This window comes from Glandiceps talaboti, chromosome 23 (genome assembly GCF_964340395.1).
Source record: "Glandiceps talaboti chromosome 23, keGlaTala1.1, whole genome shotgun sequence".
NCBI classification, from domain to species: Eukaryota; Metazoa; Hemichordata; class Enteropneusta; family Spengelidae; genus Glandiceps; species Glandiceps talaboti.
This window is the reverse complement of record NC_135571.1, coordinates 9,012,953-9,038,323: the sequence shown is the minus strand read 5'-3', so window position 1 is coordinate 9,038,323 and position 25,371 is coordinate 9,012,953. Positions and strand designations below refer to the sequence as shown.

The following is a 25,371-nucleotide window of genomic DNA, read 5'->3' as shown; positions in this document are numbered from 1 at the left end:
ACTACTTATTTTTACTAATTACCAGACTGGTACATTGTGTTCATATACAAGAAGGCATTTTAGTCACTACTTATTTCTATGGTTTTGTTTTCCAGCAAAATAAGCAAAAATAAGTCTTTATCAAAAATTTCCAGTTTTACAGTAATACATATTACACTTAATTCTGATGGAAAGTAAAAATTCTGTTTGTTTGTTTGTTTGTTTTTACATTTTTCTATTTTTCCAGTAAAGCATATTCACACACTGTCTTTGCTCACTGCATAAACACTTAGATGCAGTGGTTGTCATAGTTACAACTACCCGACACCATATATCCTTTGTCAATGTTTTGGACCATATATTTTTATAGGGTAGTGTGAAATTTATACATTATCTTTTTTTTTTTTTTTTTTTTTTTTTTGAAAAGGAAAAGTTGAATGATTTATTAACTTTAAGTTATTATTAATCAATGATTTAACTCGTACAACAATAGGACTGGTTCTAAATTCCATCACGAGGTGCTACTTAAGTGTGGAATCTCATTTTCTTTTTTCTTTTTTTTTTTCTTTTTTTTTTAAATTATTTTTTTTATATTTTTGTTATGTTATATTATCTTTGTTATGTTATTACTCACTCACAAACACACACACACACACACACACACACACATACACACACACACACACATTCACACACACATATGCAGTGGTTGCCATAGTTACACTGCAAGGTACATCATCTGTCAATGTTATGGATCTCAGTCAGTTTACACAGGGTTACTAAGTACAGCATCTATACACACTGTCTTTGTTATGTTATTACTGTACATACACTTTGATGAAATGGTTGCCATAGTTACATCATCTCTCAATGTTATGGTTCTCAGTCAGTTTACACAGGGTAGTACAGCATCTATACACACTGTCTTTGTTATGTTATTACTGTACATACACTTTGATGCAGTGGTCGCGATAATCAGCCAAAACTCTGCAAGGTACATCATCAGTCAGTGCTATACCTTGGGGGTATCGCAATCCATCCTTATCACTGTCAATACGACAGATAAACTGACCAGTGATGTCAAACTTCTGTACACGTCTGTTCCCATAACTACTCACATATACATATCTATCATTCTTGATGGCTACTCCTGAAGGACAATTCAGCTCACCATCTTTATCACCATGGCAACCAAATGCATACAGAAATTCACCATTTTCAGTGAATATCTGGACCCGATGGTTGTTTTTGTCTGCTACAAACACTCTTCCTGTACTGTCAACAGCTAAGAAATATGGATAATTAAATTGTGCCTGACCTTCACCCTTTGACCCAAATGACCTGATATACTCGCCATACTGTGTATACATCCTCACACAATCCCCATCCCTGTCTGTGACATACACTTTACCATCTACAGGACTGATAGCTAGTCCATAGGGGTATTTCAGTTCCTTGTGTCCGAAGCATCTAATCACATGTCCATTGTCACTACTAACTACTACTTGTTTGTTACCATAATCTAAACTATAGTATGTATTATCACTTGATATGGCAATGTCACATGGGATAAATTTGTTTTTAAATTGTGTAAATGTCAAGAATTTCTTAAATTTACCATCTCTGGTTGTTACTTGTAGTCTGTTATTGTAAGTGTCCGCTGTGACAATGTCTCTGTCTCTGTTCACAGCAACACTCCAGGGTTCATTGTACTGTCCTTCAGAATCCCCATGACTTCCTCGACTGCCAATGGTCTTCCCCAACCCTTTGATGACAGGAATGATGACAGGACTGCCTGGTACTTCTTGATCACCTATTGTCATGGTAACTTGATATTTACCATCCGTTTCTCCATGCACTGTCACTCTGTGTGTACCATCTCTATTATCTGTTACTTTGATGTCTTCCCATGGTCCATCAGGTTTCTTGACCTTGGCTTTGACCTCTTGTCTGGGGATGACTTGTTTTCCTTTGGAATCTCTAGTTATGATCAGTAGGTTTGCAGAGTCACCTTTCCCGAGTTGTTTGGGAATGTTTTTAACTGTACATTGTGATATGGATACATCAGACCTGATAAGACCTAGAATACCCTCTTCAACAAAATTACCACATTGCTGGAACTGCACTTCATCAAATGGCACTTGTGGTGTGGTTTCCATGACGATGAGTTGTTGGATATGATCCGTGGCTTCATTCTTGGTTGACAGAAGTTGAACAGCATTCCCATGATGCATCACTGTTTCTATGTAACTGCATGTACTCTTAATGTTACCATGTTTTAATTCCAAATCATCAATGTCCACTGCTGCACTTTTCATTTTCATTCCATAATCTTTGTTCAACTCATCTACTAATTTCTTCTTCTCTGTCTCCACTTTGTTGATGACTTCTTCTGCTTTCTTTCTAAGTCTCTTCTCCTCTTGTTCTGCTTTGTCTCTAAGTCTCTTCTCCTCCTGTTCTGCTCTCATTCTTATTTTCTTAATTTCTTCATCTGCTGTCATTCTCACCTTCTGGGTTTCTTCATCTGTCATCTTTCTCATCCTCGTCTCTTCTTCATCTGCTTTCATTCTCACTTTCTTCTCTTCTTCTCTCCACTTATCTTTCAATTGACTGTGTGTCACCTTGGCTTGACATTTACTCTTCTCAGCTTCCTGTTCTTTCACCTTCAGTTTGTCAACCATGTCTTTTAACTGTTTCTGGTATTCATCTGCCACATCTTTCAAGTCTCTGTGTACATGTTGTGGTATACGGTGATTGACTATAGTACAGTCTGTACAAACAGATACCTGACAAGTTTCACAGTAGAATTTGATCTGACTGTCTGGATGTACACTGCAGTATGATTTGGTGTGCGATATTGTTGGTCTGGTTAACTCTGTTGTTTTGAACTCTTCAATGGTGAGAAGTTGATGTGACTTTGTTACCAGCAAATTTCTGTGGACCTTTCTACAAGTGTTACAGAGATATTGTTTACATTCTACACACCTGTGAGTGGCTGTATTCTCTTGGCATCCCTCACATTGGATTGGACCACCCTTGGAAAACTCTTTCAGCCTGTGATAGATTTCAATACAATTATTCATGAAGAAATTTGAGGTCAGTTTTGACACACCTCCAATTGGGATGGGACAGGAAGAACGGCAAGACGGACATTCCAGGGATCCCTTCTTCTCCAATAATTCCACTAAACATTTCTGACAAAATGTATGCAGACATGGTAGAATTTTAGGATCCTTAAACTGCTCCAGACAGATTGTACAACACAGGAAATCTTCACCAATTTCATCCAAAATTTCCTTCTCCGTTGCAGCAGCCATGTTTATAATGTAGTCACTCTAGAAATCTGGGTGTGACTAGTACATTTTAGTAAGTTTATAATTGAACCCTTTAAGTTTGTAACAATAAACAACTGTGCCTGCTTCAATATATCTCTTTGCACACACACACTTATTACACCTAAACTCAAAATGTATATAGTACTTAACTTAGGGGTACTCTAGCCCCCATATTTGGTATACATAATATTATGGGATAGTACAGACTACCTCTGACTGACACCATATAAGGTAACAGCTACAGTGGATAACTGAAGTGAAGTGATAACCAATAGAAGAATGTCATCAACAAGTAAACTTTGTACTTTAATTGTTGAAATCTTTAAGACAGAAATCAAAATGTCAGTGCTGATATCAGCTCGATTGTCAATAAAGTTTGTTTACTTTTGCCAACATTTAGAACACATAGTGCACTATAAGGCCATTAAATCATTTACAATTTGCTGCCATCTTAAAGAAGAGAAAGGTTTTGGTTTTATGACATGAAATTATCAAAAACAATTTACAATATTTTATTCTTTAAAATCAATGTTCCAATTTACACAGTTTGATACAACCACACAGAAACAAATTTATAAAAATAAATATGCTACACTTTAAGATAACAAGATTGAATGAATACAATTTCTTGCTACATTTTGTCTAAATGAAATGAACTAAAGTGCCATTTACAAAAATCTGCAATTTTTCACATTTTTACTCTTTCTATTCTATTTCATTTTATTGTTTTATTCTATTCTATTCTATTCTATTTTATCACAGAAAAGGTGTTCCTATCTGGCCCATACCCCTTTAACTATTTTTCCATTCAATATTTTTAAAGCTATATTAACTGCAACGTGAACATTTCTTTTTCAAACTATTTTGTTAGAAATACTAACTTACTAGTAATATTGTACACCCCCAACCATGAGGGTAAATGCATCTGAGTTACAGTAGACCTAGTAATGTGGTATGATAAATCCAATCAAATTTAGTTTTGGGTCCACACCCTAAAATCAGTAACCCCAATGATATCATAATTTCAACCTGTTCCTGTACAATTTATGGATGGAATTGACATCCAAGTAATACGTATAATGTATTGTATCTAACAATTTTCAGAGAAAATATTGTTGGTTGTCTGATTGAAAAAATAACACCTGCAGTTACAGCTAATCCAAGTTTAATACTTTGGATTGTCAGTTGCTGAAAAGAAAAAAAAAATGTATGTGTGTGCGTTGACTCTTAACATTAACTGCATATGCATGCACAGCAGTACAGTATGTAGTAGCGCCCTCAACGTCAATAGTGTTAAATGATTTTTAACTTTTGTTTTCACAACACAACCATGGCTGATCAACTTTAAATTCATACACATTATTCCACCTATAACAAATAGTAAACAAATAGAGTACTGCATAATTAGTTTTACTTGGTTTCCTCTATAATAATATAACCTTTGACCCCATCAACATAATCTAGGCATGAATGGATCACTAACTTTTTAAACTCCTACAGTTGTATAAAACTTAAAAGTTACTTGTAAATATGGTTTGTTTGTTTTGTTTTTTTGGTTTTTTGGGGTTTTTTTTTTTGGGGGGGGGTTTGTTTGTTTTTTGCAGGGTTACTTTTGCTGAATGTGGAATCAGACAACACATGCTCACACCCTCACGTGCACACCACCCACCCCTGCACACACACACACACACACACACACACACACACACACACACATACATACATACATACATACATACATACATACACAGCTCAGTAACACACACATACATGCACCCCCCCCCCACCACACACACACACACACACACACACACACACACGGCTCAGTAACGCAGTCATTCAAGTTACAAACTTTATTTTGTTCAACCTATCAATTCTGGTAATTATAAAGTTTGTTGATTAAAGTTGGTCCATAAAAATACAGAATTATAATCAAGTTTATCATTTAAGTTGAGTGCAAAATAAACACAATACATGATCACCCAATCAATCAAATATAAATTTGTCAGAAAACAGTTTTTACTGTATAATATATGTATGTCCGATATCTTCTAGATGTATGTATAATTTCAATACACCATAGATATAGTACTAGTCAAGTAGTACTTTCAATACACCATAGACATAGTACTAGTCAAGTAGTACTTTCAATACACCATAGATATATAGTCAAGTAGTACTTTCAATACACCATAGATATAGTACTAGTCAAGTAGTACTTTCAATACACTGTAGATATAGTACTAGTCAAGTAGTACTTTCAATACACCATAGATATAGTACTAGTCAAGTAGTACTTTCAATACACCATAGATATAGTACTAGTCAAGTAGTACTTTCAATACACCATAGATATAGTACTAGTCAAGTAGTACTTTCAATACACCATACAAATGTAGATATAGTACTAGTCAAGTAGTACTTTCAATACACCATAGATATGTACTAGTCAAGTAGTACTTTCAATACACCATAGATATAGTACTAGTCAAGTAGTACTTTCAATACACCATAGATATAGTACTAGTCAAGTAGTACTTTCAATACACCATAGATATAGTACTAGTCAAGTAGTACTTTCAATACACCATATAGTATTAGTCAAGTAGTACTTTCAATACACCATAGATAAAGTACTAGTCAAGTAGTACTTTCAATACACCATAGATATAGTTACTAGTCAAGTAGTACTTTCAATACACCATAGATATAGTACTAGTCAAGTAGTACTTTCAATACACCATAGATATAGTACTAGTCAAGTAGTACTTTCAATACACCATAGATATAGTACTAGTCAAGTAGTACTTTCAATACACCATAGATAAAGTACTAGTCAAGTAGTACTTTCAATATACCATAGATATAGTACTAGTCAAGTAGTACTTTCAATACACCATAGATATAGTACTAGTCAAGTAGTACTTTCAATACACCATAGATATAGTACTAGTCAAGTAGTACTTCCAATACACCATATAGTATTAGTCAAGTAGTACTTTCAATACACCATAGATATAGTACTAGTCAAGTAGTACTTTCAATACACCATAGATATAGTACTAGTCAAGTAGTACTTTCAATACACCATAGATATAGTACTAGTCAAGTAGTACTTTCAATACACCATATAGTATTAGTCAAGTAGTACTTTCAATACACCATAGATATAGTACTAGTCAAGTAGTACTTTCAATACACCATATATATAGTACTAGTCAAGTAGTACTTTCAATACACCATATAGTATTAGTCAAGTAGTACTTTCAATACACCATAGATATAGTATTAGTCAAGTAGTACTTTCAATACACCATAGATATAGTACTAGTCAAGTAGTACTTTCAATACGCCATAGATATAGTATTAGTCAAGTAGTACTTTCAATACACCATAGATATAGTACTAGTCAAGTAGTACTTTCAATACGCCATAGATATAGTATTAGTCAAGTAGTACTTTCAATACGCCATAGATATAGTACTAGTCAAGTAGTACTTTCAATACACTGTAGATATAGTACTAGTCAAGTAGTACTTTCAATACACCATAGATATAGTACTAGTCAAGTAGTACTTTCAATACACCATAGATATAGTACTAGTCAAGTAGTACTTTCAATACACCATAGATATAGTACTAGTCAAGTAGTACTTTCAATACACCATACAAATGTAGATATAGTACTAGTCAAGTAGTACTTTCAATACACCATAGATATAGTACTAGTCAAGTAGTACTTTCAATACACCATAGACATAGTACTAGTCAAGTAGTACTTTCAATACACCATAGATATATAGTCAAGTAGTACTTTCAATACACCATAGATATAGTACTAGTCAAGTAGTACTTTCAATACACCATAGATATAGTACTAGTCAAGTAGTACTTTCAATACACCATACAAATGTAGATATAGTACTAGTCAAGTAGTACTTTCAATACACCATAGATATATAGTCAAGTAGTACTTTCAATACACCATAGATATAGTACTAGTCAAGTAGTTCTTTCAATACACCATACAAATGTAGATATAGTACTAGTCAAGTAGTACTTTCAATACACCATAGATATAGTACTAGTCAAGTAGTACTTTCAATACACCATAGATATATAGTCAAGTAGTACTTTCAATACACCATAGATATAGTACTAGTCAAGTAGTACTTTCAATACACCATAGATATAGTACTAGTCAAGTAGTACTTTCAATACACCATAGATATAGTACTAGTCAAGTAGTACTTTCAATACACTGTAGATATAGTACTAGTCAAGTAGTACTTTCAATACACCATAGATATAGTACTAGTCAAGTAGTACTTTCAATACACCATACAAATGTAGATATAGTACTAGTCAAGTAGTACTTTCAATACACCATAGATATAGTACTAGTCAAGTAGTACTTTCAATACACCATAGATATAGTACTAGACTAAGTCAAGTAGTACTTTCTCACTTAGATTAGCATTCTGCTACATCAGTACTAACAACAGGTTGATGTAACACTTCACTACTATGTGTAACTATGTTTCTAAATATGTTATTCTGATTATAAGTCTCAAAATGATGGAAAAATAGATTTTCACAACTGTGTCAATGTTAATGTCTGCACAGCCCTCTATTAACACCAGACTAGCTCAGTGCTAAGAGTGACACTAGACTAGCACTAACACCTCACCAGTAAGTATTAGCAATATCTTTTTTACGTGAAGGGTTAATACGTGCACCAACTCTATGTTAACACCAGACTAGTTCAGTGCCAAGTTGTTTAAACACCAGAATGGCACTAACATCTCACAAACATGTGTTCATAACTGGAAGGGTTAAATAATTCCTACACCAATCCTATGTTAACACCTGGCAGGCTAGCTCAGTGCCAACACCTCACAGCATATCTTAGCAACCAGCAGGGTTAATGCCTGCACAGTCAGTCCAATGTTAATTTAACACAGAGCTAGCTCAGTGCTATACTAGGTTGAAATAACATTTCATTGGCATGTCTTAGCAAATGTGATTAATTTCAGTCAATGACTAATACATGTATAGTTTATAACTGGACCCTTTAAGTTTATAACAATAAACAAGTATGACTGCTACAAAGTATCTCTTTGCACACACACACTTATTACACCTAAACTCAAAATGTATATAGTACTCAACTTAGGGGGTACTCTAGCCCCATATTTGGTATACATAATATTATGGGATAGTACAGACTACCTCTGACTGACACCATATAAAGTAACAGCTAGTACAGTGGATAACTGAAGTGTTTTATAGCAATAGAAGAATGTCATCAACAAGTAAACTTTGTTTGTACTTTATTTGTTGAAATCTTAAAAGACAATAAATCACACAGTCAGTATAGCTGATATCAGCTAGATTGGCAATAAAGTTTGTTTAACTTTGCCAACATTTTAGTCCAGTAACTACATGTGTCATCATTTTCATTTTCTACAATCTATCTCTCTTCACATATAGTCAACTGATACATTCTACTGAAAATCTAGTGAAATCTCCTACTAAGGAAAGTGTGAACAGAACATGTTTTCACTGTTTTTTCTTTTCTTTAAAGTTTTAACAGTATATTGTAACACCGCTACAGTGTCATATACTGTCAGGAGAGAGCCACCTTATTTGTTATTGTGTTTATATTCTTTAAACTTTTATTTTTTTCTGTTCTTATTTAGTATCCTGAAGAAGTCCTGTGTACAAATATAAAGCCCAAAAATTGGAATAAAGATTTTATCTGAATAATTTACAACCGTGTCTTGCATACTGACAAACCTATGCTGACACCATGTCTTGTACACTAACAAACCTATGCTGACACCATGTCTTGTACACTAACAAACCTATGCTGATACACCACGTCTTGTACACTAACAAACCTATGCTGACACCATGTCTTACACACTAACAAACCTATACTGACACTATGTCTTACACACTAACAAACCTATGCTGAACAACACTCTGTTTATGTATAAGAATGTGATAGATAATATTAGGCTATACTGTTCGATTTGACGTCACAGGGCAACATCACAGCATGTAACAGGGCAAAATTAAAACATATTGGGCAACATTTAGAATGTCACATGATTTGTCACATGTTCCCATTGTAGCCAATGAAAGCATCTATGGCATCAGTGAAGTGTAATAACAATCTATACTGTCCTCTTTATAATGTTACCATAGTAACACAGTGTTGTGATTACATGGGGAATATCACTCTCACTCCAGCATATAAAATTATTTTAATTTTTTCACTTTATTTCTGTATGTTATTTTGTATGCTTTACCCCTCTGGGCTTTACTTTGCTTGCTATGGCATGTTGTTATGCAATAAAGATTGATCGATCGATTGATTGATTGATTGATTGATTGATTTAATAAACTTTGGGTTCTGGAAAGTGCTTTCATAATTTCACCCTGTGAGCTTATTCCTTCAGATACATACAAATGTAGTCATGAATATTCATTGTTCATCCAATAAATATTCATGTGTGGTAAGACCCATCAGGTAACGGTACGTATTCTACTGAAAGGACAATGGAGGTGAAAAAGTCTTGATTTGGTGTGTCTTGGCAACCAAGCTAAAATTAAGTGATGTGAAATCATGAAACGACTCTCCAGAACAGAGTTTATTTTTAAAAACGTTTGGGTGACGTTCTCCTTTAAGTGCTGGATTTTACGAAATTCAACTGTGGTGACCATGACCTGCACAAATATTTAAATAATCATGACCTACAGTATGTAATAGATAATGGCTTGGATTTAATACTACAATTATTATTACATATGTACCAGAAATTACTTGCACTGATGCGCCCGCATACTAGTGGTTTTTTCACTGCCCAAGTGCAGTACCAAAAACATTAATTAGTGCACACCTGAATGCAAATCATACGCAACTGAAGGCGTGATCTTCTGCTACACATGAAATTGCTTGATCACGGCAAGCTTTATGATTGTTATAGAAATTTGCCGTTTCAGATAAATGTATGTAATAATAACAGAACGCCATGCCATGTGAGTTCCAGTGTGGGTACTCAGGGGTATTTGCAATCATACTTGCAGTGTTTTCTGCTGCACTTTCACTTGCTATGCGGGTGAAAGTACAGGCGTGGAGAACACTGCAAGAATGAGTGCAAATACCCCAAGTATGCCACACTTGCAAGTGTGTGTCATGGGGTTCTGTCATAGTCCCTTCTCCTTCTTACTTACTTGAATATTTAGTAATTACCAGCTAGGAAACAACTGTTGAGGGTTTTCGTTGTCAAGTAATTTAAATAATCTTGATTCCGCTGTTGTACTTGCAGCTTTCTGGCAACAATCTCAGGATGTGTCAAAACCATGGTAACCTTGGATATCCCTGGCCTGAAAATATTGTAATTATAATAAGGCAAAAATAAAATGTTGGTTTCTGATAACATGACTTTAGAAAATAGGGTAGGTCTGTCAGGGTTTTATTTTATTTATTTCTATTTTTGTCGTTGTTGAGAAATTACTTCACCCCTAAAAAAAGACAAGACACTTGTTGGTCACAATATTTTGTATGATTGTAGTTTGATTAGAACCAAAAGAAATAAATGAAGACAACTGTACACAAAGTAGATGAACATAATTTAATATGCAGACTGTACGGTATGAATTTAACTTGCAATTTTGAAAGACTCGATTTCATTGGAATGGGATTTATAAGAAAATTGACCAAAGATACTTTGGCATGAAAATTTACATGGAAACTTGTAAATTCTCATCACTTAAAAACAATATTTAGGGTTGGCTTAAACTACACATGGCGGGATTGGTCGGCACAAACCATGTATCTAGGCTAATCCCCTGAACGCAGACAAATTCCACGTTACCGAATTAATGGCTTACGACCACCCATAGACTAAATAAACTACCGATCAAGTGGAACAAAAGATCACAATGTTTGTAACACCCACAAACCCATGGGATTGAAACCTGGGCAAACAGTGATATTTGTCAGAGCAATCACCGATTGACAGTCAGTTCACACCTCAAGTAAGGTATCTTTTCATATGGAAATTATTTCGAACCTACAGCGTTTGTGCCGGGGTATCTTGGCATGTTTTTTGTAAGGTCAGTCGGGTTATCAGAACAAATTTTTTTATTTGGCCTTATAATAATAAAATATTGTAATTTATTATTAGACTGGCACCATTCCCTTGGGAGATTTTTTTTGTCTCATAATCTTCAAATGTTTTTAATTCGTTATTCATTTCTTTTCAGTCAAGACTTTCTGTCAAGTACACCAGACACGGATGTAAATATTGCAGTGCAAACATGGTAACAAGTGTTGCATTGTGGGTAAAGAACAAAGTAAACTCAAATTTTGGGAAGGAACACGTAGTCAACTTTTTGTTTATTTTTCTCAATTACTAGTAGCCTCACAACAGGATTGGTGTCAGTCACCAGCACTCAGGTGTTATCAAAATTTATGTATTATTGGAGAACAACTTTGTATCTGTAAAACTGTAAACTTTATTCTTGATTCAGAACATTCATGTACAAAACAGTAAACTACAAAATCTCTCGAAATAGTAAGACTGAAATCTAGATTACATGTATCTCTACAGCCTCAATTGTTATTGTACATTGTATTTTAGGACATGGCAAGACACTTTACTCAAAAAATACATTTACATACTGATACACTGTAAACCTAGATATTTCTACCACTAGAAAAATTTTGTGATTTTAGAGTCTTCAGCTAGTTCTCAAAGACTTATTTTTACTAATTACCAGACTGGTATATTGTACAAGAAGGTATTTGAGTCGCTTCTTATTTTTACTAATGACCAGACTGGTATATTGTGTTGTTATGTACAAGAAGGCATTTTAGTCACTACTCATTTTGCACCTTTGTTTTCCAGCAAAATAAGTGAAAATAGGTATTTAGCAAAAATCGCCAGGTTAACAGAACTAGGACAAGAGCACAGATTTTGATTTTTTTTTTTTTAAATTCAAATGCCTTCCTTCCAATGTTAAGAAAATTAATTGTGACTAAAAATAGTAATCAGCTTAGTAGCTTAAATGATTTATATAGCTTATAAAGCAGGTCAAAGATTTTGATCTGTCTTTTGATCCTAATCAGAATGATGAATTCCATAGTTACAGCTGACCACTGAGAGGCATTGAATTACCCTAACATCTACAATCGGCTGAGTATACTGCCACCTAGTGGTCAGTTATAACTATAGAATTTGTCATCCCGAAGAGTATACCACCACATAGTGGGGCAACTGTAACTATGGAATTTGTCATTCTGATGAGGATCATCGACTAAGGTAGACTGAGAACTAAATCAATAGTAAACACTTTGAACTGCTTGTACATTGTAACCTATGTAAACCACAATTAATCTGACATGTTAATCACCAACCCTATCCTTCAATGCTATTATGTATTAAACATGTCTACTGTAGCCTACCTGTAGTGTAGTCTTGACAGAGTAATGCTACTAGGCTATAGTACTTCAGCTATTACATCTGCCACTTTGATTTTTTGAATTTTCGCAAGTCAAAATGTCAGTTTGGATAGCTGAAATAGTGTAGTAGCATTAGTCCTTCAAGTTCAAGACTACAGGTAGGCTACAATTAGGATAGCTGAAATAGTGTAGTAGCATTAGTCCTTCAAATTCGAGACTACATGTAGGCTACAGTTAGGATAGGTGAAATAGTGTAGTAGTGTTAGTCCTTCAAGTCTACAGGTAGGCTACAGTTAGGATAGCTGAAATAGTGTAGTTTTACTGAAAGTACATCTCTTCTATTAAAACTAAAACTTCATTCTCAAATCAAAGTATTCATTTTTTTTCAATGAAAGTACAGCTTTTCTATTTGCACTTCAATTTCTAAGAATAGTTTTTACTGAAATACAACTTGGTTATTTAAACTTTGTCTCATTTGTGTCTCTATCAATATAGCAGCCTATGCATCAGTTCAAATCTACAAAGTTTTGCATATCTATATGCAGGGATATAAAACAAAGGCCACTAGCCAGTTCAAATCGAAAGAGTTTTCCATATCTACATTGAGGGATATACAACATACATTTGTGTAAATAAAGGCCACTAGCTAGCAAAAACAACCAGTTATTCAACAATGTTTTGTCGGCTACTTATTTCAGGCTACAGTTTTTTTGCCAATTTTTTTATCAGATTGACCAACACCAACAAAATTTGGCTATAATTAGAGGGCACACTGCTGATGAGCTTATGTGCTATGTTCTGTGAAAATACTTGCTAATACAAAGCAGATTATTATGTTGTCAGCAATTGTAAACAATGATCAATGAGTACTGGCTGATAGTGTGGCACAGATGTTGTATCTTACAGACTAGTACTTCCCATTCACAAGTCTATATTGCCATCAGTTATTACAGTTCGTAAAGTACTATTTTGGTACCACTACATATGGTTGGTATGGAACACGTTTCTGACTTTCATCACAATTGTAAACCCATTTTGGTTTCACAAAAACTAACGACGAATTGTCAGACAAGGCTTGATTGAAATTATCATCCCAGTTGGAATTAGTGACAACGTACTGTACGTTATCATCCATGTATTCTTCAATGCTACCGTTGTAGGCCACGATGAGTCTTGTTAGAAGACGTCTTTCCTTGGCTGCAAAATTCCCGTACAGGAAAAAACACAATTTGGAGTAGAAGTCCGGTAATTGTGGAACATCACTTTCCTCATCTGTAGAACCACCATATATGTCATCATTTTCCTCCGTTTTCTTCTGCTTCGTTTGTTGTCTTACTCTCTCAATTTCATCTTCTGTGTCACTTCCTGATGACCCTTCTGAAGCACCTGCATGACCTTTAACCTCTAACCCCATTTCTTCATCAGTAGAGCCACCATACATATCTTCTTCTTCCTTTTGTTTTTGTGATGTTGAGGGCGATGTCGATGTTTTTCGTTTCATTTCAGTTGGTTTTGCAGGAGAAGGTTTTGCTTGTTTTTTCTGTAGTGTTTCTTTCTTCGGTGTATCCTCAATGTCAGATTCCTCGGTACTTGATCCAGAATCAGGATCACCTAATTGATACTTCCTCCAGGGAAACAACATTTTTTTCTTGTGACAGTCCTGTACCCATTTTGCCGTGACTATCTTGCCACCCTTCTTCTTGACCTGGATGAACTTTGGTGTATTAGCAAAGGCACAGATAAGATGTGTGCAATCATTGCCCCAATCTGGTTTGTACTTAGCACCCATACTAACAGCTTTATCTCGGATATTAGCCCTTGTTGGATTCTGAAAACCGCTTAATGCAAACACCACTCCGTTCATCAACTCCGAGAATTTCTTAGGAGTTTTACTAGGTTCAGATTTTGTTCTTTTCATCGGAGGAGGTTGTTCTTTCTCTCTATGAGTGGATGTTGGTGTATGTGTTGTTTTTCTCGACAAAGGAGATGCACCCTTCGGTTTGGCATCTTCATTTGACAATCTTCTTTTGTTTGATGGTTGTGGTGTTGAGACTTGAGTCGACGTTGAGGGCGTGTGCGTTGCTGCCCTGACAGCTGCAGCACCTTTCAAGGGCGTCGATTCGTCAACTTTCTTGACTTTCTCAGCTTTGAATAAACTACCGGGACTGAATTTTGGCGATGGTTCATCGCGTAGTTTAAAAGCACCAATTTTCTTACTGCTTTCTACGCCTGCTGCTGCGTTGGCGGCCGAAGAACTTGAGTGGAATTTGATGAACGATAGCCCATACGTGATATGTTTATTGAACGGCTGACTGCAAACAATTTTAACTCTGTCCCACTTCTGGTCTTTCACAGTTTTACTCAGTTTATCTGGTCCGAACATACGAACTCTGTTTAAATTTGTATTATTTTTGCTTTCAACTGGGCTCATAAATGACGAAGACACGAGAATTACCTGCATGTCGCTTTCGGAGGCAGACTTCCCTACCAAAACTTCGATGAACGCCGACCCTTCATTACCAATATCAATGGAATGTATCTCACTGGCCTTTTCAAATTGCAAGATTACAGAAATACTCCTCTGTCCCGGTGACGCACTTTTCCATTTTCTGTACATATCATCTCTTAGCAGATTATCAGCTTTGTGTGCTTGATCTTCATTACTGCACGACACCACATGCTTGATAGTGATGGGAGCCATTTTGTGAAAACTTCGTCTTTCTACGGTGTACAACTACAAACACACACTGTGCGCGATAAACTGCAATGTTCAGCAGATACGAAATAACCTGTAGTCGAATAAAACGAAACACTTTTCGTTCATGAGTCACTCGGGGTTGTATTTTACCCGTGTCAGCAGTTGTGAAACTTGCATATGAGCGCGATGCTGGTTTCTATCCCATAATTTTATGTATTGACAAAAAAACAGCCAATAAGCACACAGGGTCATGGGTTAGCGAATGACCTCCAACCTACTTTTCATAGGGACACGACGTTTTATTTGCTTGTGTTTTGATTTTGAGGAAGTCAAAGCCCACAGACAATAACATTATAATTATATACGAAAACATCCTTATTTTTTTATTTCAGAGCTTTTTATCATTCCGTGGATTGCACTGAAAAAAATGCAACGTCGCAGAACGACTGTACAAGACCAGGAATAAGATGTACTCATCCGGGAGGGGGGAGGGGGGTACAACTAGTACTATAGTTTATAGTAGAACTAGCACTGGCCAGGCAGGTCTGGCCGGGGTGTCTGCGGCCAATGCTGCCAACCCCAGACTCCATTTTAGACCCATTTTGACCAAAAACCAATATGCCATTTTAAACCAAAATGCAGAATCACCGATATGAAAATATAACTATATAAAACTAGTCGAGAATTTATTTATTTATGTGGTTCCCATTTTAGACCATGTAGTGATGTACCAAACAAAGCTGTGTAAAATGGACCCAATTGTAGACTCCTTATCTCTAAAAATATATATATATATATATATAAAAAATAAAAAATAAATTACAGTACCCATTTTAGACCAAAGGAGGGAAACCCCACCCCAAAGGGCGGCACGTACACCACGCTAATCCGTTTCGACACGTCTTTTCCCCTGTACGTACAGTGTTACAAACTTACATCTCAACTTACTAACAACGAGAAGGTGAACAGATTTCTTTCGCACGGATTTTGGGAATAAAAACCACCCATACCCCTTGCTAATGACTATATAAAATACAGAAATAAACTTTAAATCACTAATTCAACCTACGTTTTGTCTGTTCTGTCATTTCTCGTCATATAGTCGCTCGAGCCGCAGTACGGACAACGCAAACAGATATTAGACATGTAGCAGACGACAGATTAGCTCAATTGCACATGCGCAGAACCTTGTAGATTGTCAGCTGTCATATCGTACTGTATGAACAGAATCGGATAGAATCTTTATTGCACCCGTTAAGAAAACTACATTTCTTCATTGAATTTTCTGCAATACGCCTGCTTTGTGCTAAAACAAACATGTAAATATATCAACTAGAGTAATAATAGTTAACAAAAATAACAAAATCAGGTTTCTACGAAAGTGTAAACTTTAGGGTTAGATAAATGTATTATCTTTTAATTCTGTAGAATGTCCTTTTGATAAGTGCTGATTTTATTAAAGTTGTCAGTGCCATAAATATGTCTTTTTTATTCTTTCTTTTTTTTTGATCTGAGTTATAAAGAGTAATACATTTTATTTCATTGTCTAGTTCTTTGAAATTGCCTAGACCCCTGATTAAGTCTGGTATACATGTGATGAGTGAGGGCCGGAGGAATTTCGAAAAAAATTGTCACAGGCCAAAGTGGCATACATACATACATACATACATACATACATACATACATACATACATACATACATACATACATACATACATACATACATACATACATACATACATACATACATACATACATACATATACACACACACACATACATACATACATACATACATACATACATACATGTACATACATACATACATACATACATGCATACATACATACATACATACACACACATACATACATACATACATACATACATACATACATACATACATACATACATACATACATACATACATACATACATACATACATACATACATACACACATACTCTAGTACAAATGTCATGTTCAACATTTTTATACTCCTCGCCATTTTCATTTTATTGATAAACAAGGTTTCACACCACAAACAGTACATGCCACTGTGCAATAATGCAAATCAATACAACACACTAGCAATGTGTATCTACTTTGCTCTTAATTTACTATGGATAGTGAGCAGTGAAGCGAAAGTACAGATCCGAGATGTAAAAGTTGCAAGATTGGTGCCATTAATCAAAATAAGGCATGTTTTGAAGTGGTATATTCGGCGATGATCATGCAAGTGAGATAAATTATTCTACATAAAGGAAATGCAACAATATGTATTTATTGTCATGCCGCAAGACTAAACTCAGCTCTTGGAAACTTGAATTAGTTATAACATTGTTTTTGTAATACAGAACATTTCTCAAATAAAATACATAAATATTTTGAATGCAAAGTTTTCAATAGATAAATATTCATAGTACAATACTCGTTATCAAATCTTAGCTTTTCATTTCTGAGCTCAAAAAGGAAACATAGCCTCAACGAATACACAGCTACAATTTTGTTCTGCAAAACATAAAATTGAAGACTGCCTGGAAGAAGTTTTAAAATATTTCAGATGAAGGCGACGTAAACTTTGAAGATTTCAGACATTTTCAAAGATATTAAAATATATATTAAAAAGTTTCAGACAATTGAAAGCTTCATGAGTTTCAAGATTCTGAAAATATATATTAAAATTGAAGTCTCGACTGATTTAAGATAGATATTGTAAAATAAAACCAATTGAAAATTGTAAACAATAACATTTTGGCTTGAAAATGTTAAATTGAAGGTTTCAGGTATTGCAAATTGAAATTTTTTAAGATATCAAACTGATGTTTCAAGTTATTTAAATGTAAAATGCTAATTCTAAATATTTGTTTTGGTTTTTATTCTATCACTTGATATGTTAGTCATGCATACATTGCTTTTGTTGGGATTTGTGTAATTGGAAAAAACCAACTCAACAGTGAAACAGAACAATTGAAAGTGTAAGCGATAAACATACTTACAATCTGACTAACTGATTAACTGGATGACTGGCTGAAACATTACAACTAAATAATAACGACACTGTACTGATTCCAGGGTATAAAAAAATTAAATGTTGCATCTCAGAGTTGTTATTCTTTCTGCTCTTCCAGACTTGGTAGCTCTCTTCTGTTTATTCTTCTGGATTCACAGGTTTCCGAGCCATGACAATGTATAATGGAATTGCAATTTCGATAGCTGTATCTTCATCCACCTTCAAGGCATCAAGCATTCTACAATTTAATAGATTGTAGTTTAATAATAGATATTTAATAATTTAACTGTTTTCACTGTAGAAAAACCGTAAAGATGAGAGTTTAAACCTAAATACATTTTCCTCAGGAGGCAACCTTTTTGGGCAATAGGGAACTTGCAATCCAGACTGAGCATGCTCACACGCAAAGGACTATGGGATTATCTGTGGTTATCGTAATACCTAATCTGGAGCTACCGATAAAAAAACCTCCCACAATAGTCAGGCCAAACTATTAATTGCAAACAATGTAACAGTATTGTTTACAATACCAGTTTATTAGTATTTATTATCACATTTCCCATGATGCAACATTCAACATGGTGGGTTTGCAAGTTCCCTATTAATGGTAGTTATGATCAAGTTTGGTAAAGGACAATGGACCATATTATAGACAAAGCAAAATAAAAAAATAATGCAAAGTGGACCCCGTTTTAGACTCTTGCATAGTGGAGTTGTTTTATAAATTAAAAATAAAAACCACATTCTCATCCATATGGCCAGTTTAATAATGGAAATATGGATAAATATTGTACACTTACTCTTCTTTCAGAGTCTGTATGACTTGTGGACCAGTTTCAGGATTCTTTCTCATAAATTCCTTCGATGGGGAGAATGATTCAATTAATTCAATCAAGCCACGAACAGTAGTACAACGTTCATTATAGATACCATCAACTCTGTCAAGTACAAGACATGCATATTTAATTTGTAAAGAGAAATGTTGGTATTAAAGATATAACATGTATTTGTAAAAGGGTTCTTGGGCAAGATTTGAACCACTACTGTGTCTCAGTCAACCCAGCTGTATAATTACGGACCTGGTAGGATAGAGGTTCCTGTGTGAATGTTTTAATCCTATGAACTCATAAAAGGCTGCAATGGATTGTATGCTCCCCATACCAGGGAGTTGAGGAAGTACAAAGGGCACCTGTGCCGCTATAGATCCGTGCCAGGGGTAATAATTGTAAAGTGCTTTAAGCACAAAGTGGGAAAGAGCTACATAAAAACTAACATTACTATTGTTACATCTGGCAACTGAAAGTAATCTAATTTTTATTAATTTTAATAAATTCAAATATGCAATGTTATACACACCTGAAGGATGGATGTATTTGACAATTTTTTTTTATTAACAATAATTTCATCAACACACTTACCGTTTTACTTCATCATATGGCATCTCCAGGGAGTGAAAGTGGCTGGATACAAGTTTAGGGTTCAAGTAGGCCGCTGGTGGATTCTTGTACAGTATGTCTTGATAATGCTAAAGTTAAAAAGAAATATGAACCTAAGTCAATATTAGAAGTCCAAGAAGTTAGAAACATATACACACTATAAATAAACACTTACACATATGATTATAATGAAACTTTGCGACAAGGGTATGGTATTGTAGTCATTTCATAAACACATTATGATCACTACGACCATCTCCACCGTATAGTCAAATGGGAAATATACTCTTCCACAACTTTCTGTTTTTACCACAGACAGCGATAGTGTAATGGTATTGGAGCCAGTGTGCCCTCTAAGCCAATTTGATGCACCACTGATGCACACAATTTCTAGTGATGCACCAAAATTTGGTGTTCCCCTATCTCTTACTATGTGGTGACCAGTGTGCCCTCTAAGCAAATATGACGCGCCACTGATACACACAATTTCTAGTGATGCACCAACATTTAGTGTTCCCCTATCTCTTAGTATGTGGTGACCAGTGTACCCTCTAAGCCAATTTGATGCACCACTGACACACACAATTTCTATTGACACACCAAAATTTGGTGTTTCCCTATCATGTTACTGTTCAGCCTTTCCCCAGCAGGCAGTTTAGCTAGATTTTCAGTAAAATTTGTGCATTTGACTATACGTGGAGAGGATAGTGATCATAGAAAACCGTATAGACTAGGACTATAGGACTAGATTAAAGGTGTTGTGTCTGCCATTCATCTGTTATTATAATGTACTTTTTTTTGCCAACTAGATCACATCTTTGAGGGCTTTATCGTAATGGAACTTTCCGATTTAATCAAAAGGCATCTGATTATAATGGAACATAGAAGATCTCATCGAGTTATCTACAGTATTTTCTATCTCTGAATGATATTTTACATCTACAATTGGTCATGGATAGAATGCAATACTTTTTTGAACGAGTGTCTAAATATGAAACACAGACAACTGGAAGATTAGCTTGTGTCCCTTTAAGAAGATGACCTTTGACCTTATTTACATATATTGACAATATGGACAAATGCTGGGGATTATGTAAAACACGATTAAATTGTTAAGATTGTTTCTTTTTGCATCACATCATATTACATTATGTCACGTCATGTCACGTCACATCATATTACATTACATTACATTACATCACACTACATATCATACCACATTACATTCCATTAAATCACATTACATTACATCACATCACATTACATCAATTACATTACATTACATTACACCCCATCACATCACATCACATTACATTACATCACATTACATCATACCACATTACATTAGATCACATTACATTACATTACATTACATTACATCACATTTCATTACATCACATTACATCACACCACATTACATTACATCACATTACATTATATTAAATCACATTACATCACACTACATATCACACCATATTACATTACATTACATTACATCAAATTAGATCACATTATATTAAATTATATTACATCACATTACATCACACCACATTAAATTACATTACATTACATCACACCACACCACATTACATTACATTACATCACACCACATTACATTACATCACATTACATTACATTACATCACATTACATCACATCACATTACATTACATTACATCACATTACATTACATTACATCACATTACATCACACCACATTACATCACATCACGTCATATCACATTACATCACACCACATTACATCACATAACATCACATTACATTACACCACACCACATTACATTACATCACACCACATTACATCACATTACATTACATTACATTACATTACATCAAATAGTATAACATCACAATATGTCAAATTTAACTCCCTTCATACAATCTATGGATGTCACGTGACATGTCACATGTTATATCTAATAACACCTTCTTGCATTTTTACTACCGAATATTATATCACCTTATAAAATAGTTTCTGATTGCATGAAGAGTACCAGTTGATTTCAAATAAAATGGTCACAATATGTTCTGTGAGCATAGAAAATGGTGTATTTGATCTCCATACCAGGGATTTTACGTCTCGTTGTAGATCTCACAAGATATGCAAATATGCTTCGCAAAAACGGTTGTCAAACAAATTGTTGTGGTCAAGCTTTCGCTGTGGCCATGTATGATGATGTTGAAAACAATAGTGTTGCTAGGAGTTTGACACTTTCAGCTTGACCACCCTCAAGTGGTTGCTATGGATGTAATGGCTCACGCAGGATCTCACGAGATCTGCCACAAGACGAAAATCGGCTTATTCGTGTAGTATTTGCCAAGTTTGTAAGAAATATATAATAAATAAAACTCAGATGGTGGTTATAATACTAGTATGGAATAAATAGTTAGATTGACAGTTGGCATTGTCAGCAAGGTCACTGTCCTGAAGGCTCGCTGGCACTTAAAATTTCACTCACATCATTAAAATGTGATAAACACTTCAATAATGTTAATACAGTAAGTATTTTAGGCACATTTACATTCTGATTGACAAAAACGGGTGACGTGGCCAATTTCACCAAGCTGCACACAGAAGTGACGTTTTCCATTTTATCGCATGTATCAAATATTCTTAAACCTTTGTGCCAACTTTGCAGATGTACATGTCAGAGAAAGGGTTGTGCACATACTGACTCTGACAGACGAATATATATGCGAACTGAGAACAACCTTTTTACTCAAGTGAAAATATTTAAAATCTCAATTAAACTTTTCATGTATAATGCTAATGCTGATGCATGTCTTCTATGACATTACAATTTATGTTCTGGTATTGTTAAAACATTAAAACAGCTTGTGCCACTTTTATGCTAACATGGAGATGGAAACAATGTGTGATCTAGCGGCTGATGAGCAGGATAAATGAACACCTCACAGTAACTCAATCAATGTGCACAGTTTCAAAATATGGATTGGATATTAAAAACTACATTAAAAATAATAGTCTACAACATTAATTCAAAAGGTAGAAACTAAATTAAATATGATTTGGTACATATGTGTGCCTATTACACTTGGGTAGACCAATTACCTCAAATCTGACCAATGAATGGATCAGCCACTGTCTGGAAGTACTAATACATTACTTTCCTTGGATGCACGTACTTCCTAAGGGAACATGATACAACGGTAAAAGTCACATGATACACGATGAGAAAAAACTCTAAGTAATATGCACCTCATATATTCAGAAAGATCAATATTTTATTGATATGTATAGTAGCAACCTAGAACTAACTCATCTTGGACATACTCAGTTTTTAAAAAATATTTTTGTAGAGTTTTGTTAATTTCAGGACAACATTTTATCAAGAGTGATTTAAATTTTAAATTAAACGTGCAAAGATATCTATATTTTATCACTGCCCTGTTTATCATATGTACAGAGTACAACCTTGTCAACAAATTCGTCAACTATATTTTATATACCAATCAATTGTGTGGGTCTGTAAACACTATAAATATGTGGTAAATAGAATTTGATGTGGATTGGCCCCTTTGTTGTGCCATTGAACAAAACTGAGGCTTTGGAGTTGGTTAGTGGGTGGGTGGGTGGGTGGGTGGGTGGGTAGGAGGGTGTGTGGTTGGTTGGTTTGTTGGTTGCTGGGTTGGTGGATTGGTTGGTGGCGGTTGGTTGGTTGGTTGTTGGGTTGGTGGATTGTTAGTGGCGGTTGGTTGGTTGGTTGGTTGGTTGGTTGGTTGGTTGGTTGGTTGGTTGGTTGGTTGTTGGTAGGTGGGTGGTTGGTTGGTTGGTGGGTGGATGGTTGGTTGGTTGTTGGTGGTGGGTGGTTGGTTGGTTGGTGGTGGTTGGGTGATTGATTGGTTGGTTGATTGATTGATTGATTGATTGATTGATTGATTGATTGATTGATTGATTGATTGATTGATTGATTGATTGATGGATGGATGGATGGATGGATTGATTGATTGATTGATTGATTAATTGATGGATGGATTGATTGATTGATTGATTGATTGATTGATTGATTGATTGATTGATTGATTGATTGATTGATCAGTACCATATTGTATGGCATAACAATTATAAGACTGCGACAGTAAGTGGTAGTGAAACTTAAATGTTATTTAAAATCCCAGGATTTACTGACATGATTTCAGATGTTAGAAATTTAATATTCAGTGTCAAAATATATCTATTCAAGCTGTGACACCATAGCCAATGTTGTCCAGAACTCACAAAAGCTGGATAGTTAGAGTAAACATTTTCTGATGTAAGGAAATCCTGATAACTTATAAAAATAAAAAATCTACCAACCCCACCTCTTCTAAAATTGAGCGTAATCGGAACCACACAATTTTTTGTTAGGCCTTTATAGTTCAGTGATGCTAGAAAACTTCAGCTTATGTTCAGATATGACTACATTCATACTAAAGTTTAATTCCTTTTGATTAGTCTGAATTACCTGAGGTGCACTCTTACTTAAAGTTATTCTACAGTAAATAGTCAAAAATAAAATTCTGCTCAACTTATATAACTCATTGTCAACATGACATGTGTTATTCATGCATTTAACTATTGTTGTGTATTTTTAAAGGTTATTTTTATATAGTTAGCAAATACACAACTTAAGATATGGTCAGATATGTATTGTTTTGTTCTGATAAGAATACTAATTAAAGTACTTTGCAAAATAGCTTGGAATTGACTCTTAGTGACAAGACTGTTTGTCAGTCTTATTTTCCTCAGTTAAATGAAGAAATGTATTGATGAAAAATATCAAACAAGATTTTCTATTACACAGGGTCAGATGTGGGAAGGCGGTGATCACCCTGAACAAAACAAACGACACAAAACAATGGAAATAGAGGTAAATAAATACATCTAGCTACTTTCACCACATCAGATCCTTTGCCTAAATGAACTTAGCAGGCATACAAAATGTTCACTGAATATTCATGACTCCTAAGTGCTTATTACCTTTGTATAAACAGTCATGAATGTTTAGTATGCATCTAATAAATATCTATCTGCTGAGTCCAATAAGGCAAAGGTGGGGGGGGGGGGGGGGGGGGGGGGGGCAGTGTGGAAACACCAGAGGTTAAATAGTATCTATTTGGTGTACCCTAGAATCCAAATTTTATGAAAATACATCTATTTCCTGGAGTAGCCGGGTTGAGATATCGGACAGATATGACACCATATACAGGTGTACGCAAAATACTTATAATGATTTTTAAGTCTACTCATCTCTGGGCATTAAATTTGAAATAACTAGCTTTCCTGACAAAACTTATCATTATTGTTATGCAAATAGTATGAATAAATCATGCAAATGAGCCTCCCTGCTTTCCAAAAAATCTGTAGAGACTGGGGCCCATTTTAAGTAATAAAGATTAATCCTGTCTGTATAAA

The 25,371-nt window shown here is 34.8% G+C and overlaps 3 protein-coding genes across 3 annotated transcripts in view; all 3 read right to left on the bottom strand.

The window, feature by feature from the left end:
* Positions 1 to 807: 807 nt before the first annotated feature.
* On the bottom strand, positions 808 to 3,296 carry LOC144453008 (E3 ubiquitin-protein ligase TRIM45-like). The gene is made up of 2 exons (XM_078144265.1): positions 2,575 to 3,296; positions 808 to 2,415 (listed from the first exon to the last, which is right to left on the bottom strand). Exons 1-2 carry the CDS (start codon positions 3,294 to 3,296, stop codon positions 918 to 920), a joined length of 2,220 nt encoding a protein of 739 aa, XP_078000391.1. The 3' UTR covers positions 808 to 917.
* A 10,308-nt stretch (positions 3,297 to 13,604) lies between these two features.
* LOC144452696 (DNA repair protein XRCC1-like) lies at positions 13,605 to 15,490 on the bottom strand. The gene has a single exon (XM_078143840.1). The coding sequence runs from the start codon at positions 15,488 to 15,490 to the stop codon at positions 13,754 to 13,756; it is 1,737 nt and encodes a 578-aa protein (XP_077999966.1). The 3' UTR covers positions 13,605 to 13,753.
* Positions 15,491 to 17,490: 2,000 nt separating this feature from the next.
* Positions 17,491 to 25,371, bottom strand: part of LOC144452863 (putative methyltransferase DDB_G0268948) — a 22,209-nt gene continuing 14,328 nt past the window's right edge. The window contains exons 5-7 of the mRNA XM_078144052.1: positions 19,919 to 20,025; positions 19,301 to 19,438; positions 17,491 to 18,738 (exon numbers count right to left, since the gene is read on the bottom strand). Of these exons, the coding sequence (XP_078000178.1) occupies positions 18,639 to 18,738; positions 19,301 to 19,438; positions 19,919 to 20,025 (345 nt within the window). The 3' untranslated portion in view covers positions 17,491 to 18,638. The remainder of the gene's footprint in view (positions 18,739 to 19,300; positions 19,439 to 19,918; positions 20,026 to 25,371) is intronic.